General features: G+C 40.7%; 1 protein-coding gene across 1 annotated transcript; it reads left to right on the top strand.

Annotated features, from left to right (window-relative positions):
- The first annotated feature begins 732 nt into the window (after positions 1 to 732).
- Positions 733 to 6,554, top strand: LOC120438110. The gene is made up of 4 exons (XM_039608551.1): positions 733 to 823; positions 2,927 to 2,960; positions 4,871 to 4,942; positions 5,070 to 6,554. Exons 3-4 carry the CDS (start codon positions 4,920 to 4,922, stop codon positions 5,920 to 5,922), a joined length of 876 nt encoding a protein of 291 aa, XP_039464485.1. The 5' UTR covers positions 733 to 823; positions 2,927 to 2,960; positions 4,871 to 4,919; the 3' UTR covers positions 5,923 to 6,554.
- Positions 6,555 to 7,121: the final 567 nt, after the last annotated feature.

Raw genomic sequence — 7,121 nt, 5'->3', positions numbered from 1 at the left:
GAAAACCAGGAGAGGAGAACGACTTCCAGCTGAACCACACACTTAATATGGGTATCACCATCATTTACTATTATTAGTATTCATAATGATAGTATCAGTATATATTATATATTTCAAATATAAAGACGATCTGATTTTGTTCAATTTTAAGTGACGTATTAGAATTTGCATTTAATCCATATATTATTCACACATCTCAAAGTGTTGTCAGATTCTGAATATTCTTCTGTTTCTATCAGTCAGTGATCAGTTAGATCTGTAATAAATGTTAGAAACCAGTTCTTAATGTACTTAAAGTTCTTCATTCTGATGTGAATCAGGATCAGATTTCACTGAAAATGTGTTGTATTAAGTTCAGATGGTCCAGATGAGAAAAGGATCTTTTGCTCCCAGAAGTGCCAATAGAAATGATTGAAACCTAAGAAAGCCTGCATTTGTTTAAGGCTGGTGGGTTACAGCCACTGCATGATGGCTTGGACGTTCTGTTGGTCCATGGGTGAGCTGTGAATACAGATAGCGAAGCCGACAACAGAGAAACAACCACTTTTAAAAACTGATCAAATCAAAGAAACATGTTACGCCGAGAGATGCGGTGAGGGAAACATTAGACTTCACACTGTCTTAACTGAAGTAATTGCTTTATTATCTCATGCCAATATCATGCATATACAGATAGCAACTTCGCAAAATGGCCCCCAATCCATTTCCTGCTCCCTTTAAATACTCTAAAGACCACGCCTTCTCAATTCAGACTGGCCTATAAAAGAGCTGCAATTGAGGCAGGCCACCTTTTTACTGGGAAAACAAGATGGCCACCACAGAGGTAACCTGCAAAACACTCTGTTACATGAATGCTTCCCAACAAACTTCCATATTGATCAGGTCAATAAGTACAGCTCTGACATCACTACCATCTCCTTGAAGTCTTTATTGATGGTGATTACAGAAATCTGCTTCCGCAGTAAAGGTATAAAATAGTACTAAGCTTGTTTCCTAAAGGAGGATTAGAGCTACTCCAGGCATAAATTGAGTTTTAAATAAAACCTCCCAGGTTTTATTTACATATCTGATGCTTACATATCAGCAAAGAAGCATTATGTAAGAACACATCACCACATGAAAACTTCTTGCTTTCAGTAAATCAGGTGATTAAAATCTGTTTTATGCTCCAAAGTCTCACAGACACGTGACATAAATGAAAATGTGCTCAGGTAAGAAAGTGGCTCTGCCTGCTGTTCCAGGTTAGAGAACTGACTCAGGTTTTAGCTCCAGTGATTTCTGTTGTTGGTAATAGGTCATGACCTCTGTGTCCTGACGTGACTCGAACATCAACCTGAGCTGTGGCTGCTCACAGAGGTGCTATGAACCAAAAACACACAAAGGTTTTTGGCTCATGAAGCAGACACACAGACCTGCAAATCATTTACAGCTGTTCCTGTCACAGATTGCACGACAAGCAGTGTGTAAATTAATAAAGGACCCAGGATGCAGACATTACTGAATGAGGGAGCTTTATTGAAGGAACGTGCTCAAACATCAAAGGCGAGAGTGGCGTAAAGCAGAACTGAGTAAAACCTAAACTGGGAAAACTAAGCATAGAAAACAAACCTAAAACCTAGAGACACACACGGAGATGCAGTGAGACATGGAGAAACCCAGAGACGACAGAGGGAGATACGCTGACGAACCAGCAACTAACAGAGGCAGACACAAGGTTTAAATACACAGAAGGATAACGAGGGAATGAGACAAAGAAGGAGGGCACAGCTGGGAGTAATCAGACATGATGGGACAGGAAACGTAAAGTGAACACGGACCTTCAAAGTAAAAGAGGAAAAACATACACACACAAAGACACAGACTCAGAGACTTGACTACACTAGAGGGGATACACAGCAGGGATGACACCAAACAGAGGGAGCACAAACTAAACCCTAGGAAACCAAAACACAACAGTCATAATACATAACAATGTCACAAGTAAAAGTACAAAAACCAAAAACACCGGGTCACCAACCCAGGACCATGACAGAATACATGAATTCAAAGGTCAGGCTTCAGGGTAACGCCTCCGCTTTTTTTTATTGCTCCTAATAAAACAGGACATGGAGAACATGGCTGACTGCGTCATCTTTGTTTGAATTTTTTTAATAATATTAAAGAAAAAAAAGAATAAAGATGTAATTTAATTTTATTTCTACAGCATCAAATCACAACAGGTGCTTTAACTGTAAGGTAGACCCTACAGTAATACATACAGAGAAAAACCCAACAATCATATGACCCCCTATGAGCAAGCACTTTGGCGACAGTGGGAAGGAAAAACTCCCTTTTAACAGGAAGAAACCTCCTGCAGAACCAGGCTCAGGGAGGGGCGGGGCCATCTGCTGTGACCAGCTGGTGGTTGGGTGAGGAAGACAGGGCACAGACACGCTGTGGGAGAGAGCAGTGGTTGCTGTAAACAAACTTATAGCAACAGCTGTATGTAATGTTTTTATAACAAAAAATCTGTTTCTCACAGCCAAAGCAGAAAACAAAGAACCACATGAAACAGAAATAAGATGAAGCAAACAGGTGTGGGTTCATCAGAAAGGTGTGGGCCCCGAAGTTGGAGCCACTGACACCTTTGGCTGTGGGAAGGGTTATTAAATCCACCAGTGATGGGCAGAAGCAGATCCATACGGTCACGTTGGTGTAGAGGCCTGACTTCGTGTTCATGAATGTGACCACTGGGCTCTTTGTACTGAAACTCTGAGTCATGTTTTTACTTTTGTTTTTACATTTGGGGAATCCCCGCTCAGGTTTTACTTTCATTTGGCGTCTGTCCAGGTACTTTCATACCATACAACTTGTTTAGTCAGCCAATCAGAGACCTGCAGCACGGTGGCGTGCCACGACTAAAGGTCTATTCTGTTCTATTCCACAGGCTGCACAGGGTCAGAGTGGACGTTCTGGAGCAGGTAAGCGGACGTTTTTGTCTTTCTGAAATGTTCTTTTGTTAGTTTGTCCCAAGGGTATAGATTTGGTGTTGGCATTGGTGGGGACGGATGATTCAACCACCGAACCCTGCCCTGTTTTTTTTTTTTTTCATTTTGTCTTTGCTTCTTAATAAAAAGAGGAGAAATATACTTGTCTACCTATGCTATTCTACATGCTTTTAAACCACTTAAAATCACAATTCATAGTTTTATATGTGAATTATATAATGTTAAATTACTATTAAACAAATGACTGACTAATGATTTTAGACTTTAGTTTACTTCAGCCATATTCCATATAAATCAGGTATCATACAAAAATAAAAATAGCTTCAAATATAGTCGTGACAATAAAAGAATATGACTTTAAGGACTTAACAACATTACTTCAGTCATAGTACACCAACATCTCTGATACAAAACTACTCATCTAAGATTACCACAAAGTAAAAGATCTCTCAGCAAAATTATGCAACATTTTAGGCACTGTTGCCCCGATCAAATCAGTGAGCTGGGATTTTTTATTCTAAACATGAACTACTGTTACAGCAACAGATATGGACTACATGCCCCACACAATAACTCAATGTCCACTATGTGAAGCAGCCAAACACATGCCTTCTCCTCTCATTAACTGAGATAAACTGCTGGCATATTGGTTTTACATCGATACTGTCCAGTCACTCCTGGTGGACATGGCAACACATTATTCATGGTTACATACAATTTTAGACTGATGTGGGCCAAACCGATTTACTCACGAACAAATAAAACACTTAAAAAGGCCAAACAATAACATGTTTAAGTTATTTAAGTAACTGTAGCGAAAGACCGCGGCGGTTTGAAAACGATGTGCCGGGAGTTTGCTGTTCTCGTCGGCTCAGATATTTGAAGTTTACACAGCTACATTTTTGCCTGAAAATATGTCAAAAGTTTATTTTACGACCCAGAAAGAATAATAAGAGTAATATTAAAACTAAGTAGCTCCAGTAATAGCAGCTATTGTTGGAAACTGGAATTGGCTGGGCCAATCTGGGATATGGTTTTTCAATTTTGTTGTCCGGGTGGAAAATGGGAGAACTTGGGGAGAATGGAGGCTCCGGAAGATTTTCGGGAGGGGCACTGAAATTTGGGATTCTCTCGGAAAAATCATGAGTGTTGGCATGTATGACCTAGCATAGCCTGTAACGTTATTATGACGGACACATTTTATGAGTGAACTTGACTTTAAGTGACTGACAGGTTTCTTTGAAAAATACTTTCTTATAACCAGGTTCTTCCTTTTTGCTGCCGTCCTCCTCTCCTCCTTGCAGGTCATCGCAGCGCAGGCTTGCTGCTGCTAAAACTAAACCGAGCTCTCTGAAAGGCACAGCCAATCACATTGGCCATATTTGTCACATGACGTAGAACTCCAGTAGAGAACGTAATTTAACTCTTTGTGCACCGCTAGGTGATTGAGACGTTGACAGATCTTTTTGTTTCTTGCTATCGGTTTTGTTTTTCTTTACTCGAAGAGATCAAATTATTGGTGGGGACAATTCAATAATCGCTGGATATTGGTGGGGACATGTCCCTTCCGTCCATGCCAAATCTACGCCCTTGGTTTGTCCACATGATGAGCAGGCTGGTCCATAACTGAACATTCGTACATTATGGTATAAATGTCAATAACAGTTTTTAACCAACCAAGCGTGAAGCATGAATACAAACAGAGGCTAGCTGTTGTTAGGATTTTATTCAGGTTTAAATCAGACAAATAACAGCAACGAAATAATCTTTAACTGAACTCTGATCATTTTTACTGCAAGCTTTTCAAAATACCGAAGATAAGCCAAGAGTCTGTATTTATGTACCTGAGATCTGACCCACATGCTGTCGATTACTGACCACAGGAAGCACCTGAAGGACAACGTTAAAGACAGTCAAACTTCCTCTGAGGAGATGGACAGAAACGAGGAACTGAAGTAAGTCTGGAAGCAAGGAGTGAAATGAAACGAGAAGATTTTCTCTGTGTTTTGTTTCAGGATCCATCTGTGGACAGATTAAATATTTGCTGTGCTTAAACTGTTTTTTCTATAATTCCTGTTTCAGCAAATTGTTTCAGAGGTTACGTGTATTTACACGCTACAGAGCAGACAATCTGAGCAGCTGTGATGAAAGGCAAAGACTGACAAAGCTGGCAATGACAAGCTGCACAGATGAAGTCGTCCTGCAGTGGCTGAGAAAAAACTCAGAATCTGACGCCTTCAGCAAACTCACAGACATGTTTGACTTCCTGAAGAAACACATTGATGAGGAGGAGAAGAAGAACCACAGCGATGATGTTCACATCACCTTTGTGGCTCATAGTTTAATCAGAGACTTCATGATCCCAGCCAGCTGTTACCTGCCTCTGCCCACCATCACTGATGTGCTCCTCTATTCTCCCTGGAACTGTGTCAGTTCTGGTTTAGCGTACAGTGTCGCTACAGGAAAACTGAGGCCTCAGCACAGAGTTTTTTCCTGTAGGAAAGAAGGCTGTACCATTCCTGATGACAAACATCGACCTGTGAACCTGCCAGATCACTGGAACTCACTGAAGAAAGCTGGAGCACAGATGGTCCCAAACATCACGGTTAGCCCCCTTTCACCAGATGATGATGATGATGGAGTGTGGAAAAGCTTTGAGTCTCTCTCAGCTAAACACGGCCCACCAGGAAGGAACCGCATCGTCATCCCGTTCATCCTCCCAGGACAGGAATATGAAACTGTCCCGTTCTCTGTGGTGACCTTGGCTCTGTCCCTGGTGCTCCTCTCCTCCAGGTTTAAAGCCACTCTTCACTTCTCTGGTTGTCTCAGAGATCGCTCTACTGTAAAGAAATTTGACAGGAAGTATCTTCAGGAGCAGTACGCCTGCACCATCGACAACAGCATGATGACACACTCACCTGAAGCTTTCAGATGATGATAAATGCTGCTCGTGTTAGACATGTTTGTGGACATTTTAGTGTAAAGATGAAGATGAAATGATAAAAGTAATTTTTCTATATTTGAGGCTCAAATTTATGATGAATGGACTTGAATCATCATTTAGTTCCAGCTCATAATCTGATCATAATCTGCTAACATCTGTGGAATAAACAGACTCACCTGTTCTCTGCTCGCTGCTCACAGGTGACGTGATACTGATGTCAGACCTTCAACCAGCACACACACAGATCATTGACATGAAGTATATAGATTATTTATGTACATTATGTATTATGCAATATTTTGATCTTTTATTGCTTTATGTTGGGGTTTTAGATCCGTACTTGGGTAGAACAATAAGTTATGAGCCACAACTTTCTAACTCAGACTCTGAACTGTGTGTCACGTTCCAAACATAGAAGTAATACAAGTCTACAAGTTGTACATCTATATTTTCACGCCTACAGACTCGGTAATTGTTTCTGATCTTTTGTTATTGTAAAGCATTAAAATGTGAAGATGATGTCGTCTAAGTGAAGAAGAACAGGATGAAAACCTGAAGCTGCTCATTAAAAACAATATTGTATATATGAAATTTATGGAGGACCATGTGCATCAAAATAAAGAATTCTGTGCTTAAATAATGAATTGTAGAATAAATTTGGCATTTGTAAATTCATTTTTGAATTCCATGTTAAAAAAACTGGTTTTTAAAATGTTTTTTTAAAATGGCAAATCCACTCCTCATTTCAATCCCTTTCCTGTTGATCACAGATTAGCTCAGGGATTAGCAGCTGGATTAGCAACTTTATTTCAAAAATCCTGCTGCAATGCAAATTAGCCACACTTGGCATGTAAAGAGCTCTCTGACTGGTTGGACAGACACAGGCTGGCTGCCTGGATTTTTCCTCACTTCTTGTTTGTGCTGATAGCTTTGCCCTGCTTAGAAATGTGTGTGCTTGTACACCACTCAGCCTCAGGATTTACACTTTGCTCGACACTCATATGTGAAGAACAAAGAGACCCTGCAGCAAAACAGAGAGCTGAACCTCTGGCTGCGTGCCTGTTTATTATTTCAGGTATAGATGATGGAATATGACCAGTCTGATGTCAGCCTGCTTCTCTGACAGCACCTCACCTCTCTGTGCTGCCCCCTGCTGGCTCTTATCAATACTGACTGAGTCCTTGCTGCCA

The sequence above is a fragment of the Oreochromis aureus genome, linkage group 3, assembly GCF_013358895.1.
Source record: "Oreochromis aureus strain Israel breed Guangdong linkage group 3, ZZ_aureus, whole genome shotgun sequence".
Lineage (NCBI taxonomy): Eukaryota > Metazoa > Chordata > Actinopteri > Cichliformes > Cichlidae > Oreochromis > Oreochromis aureus.
This window is presented reverse-complemented; position numbering and strand designations above follow the sequence as displayed.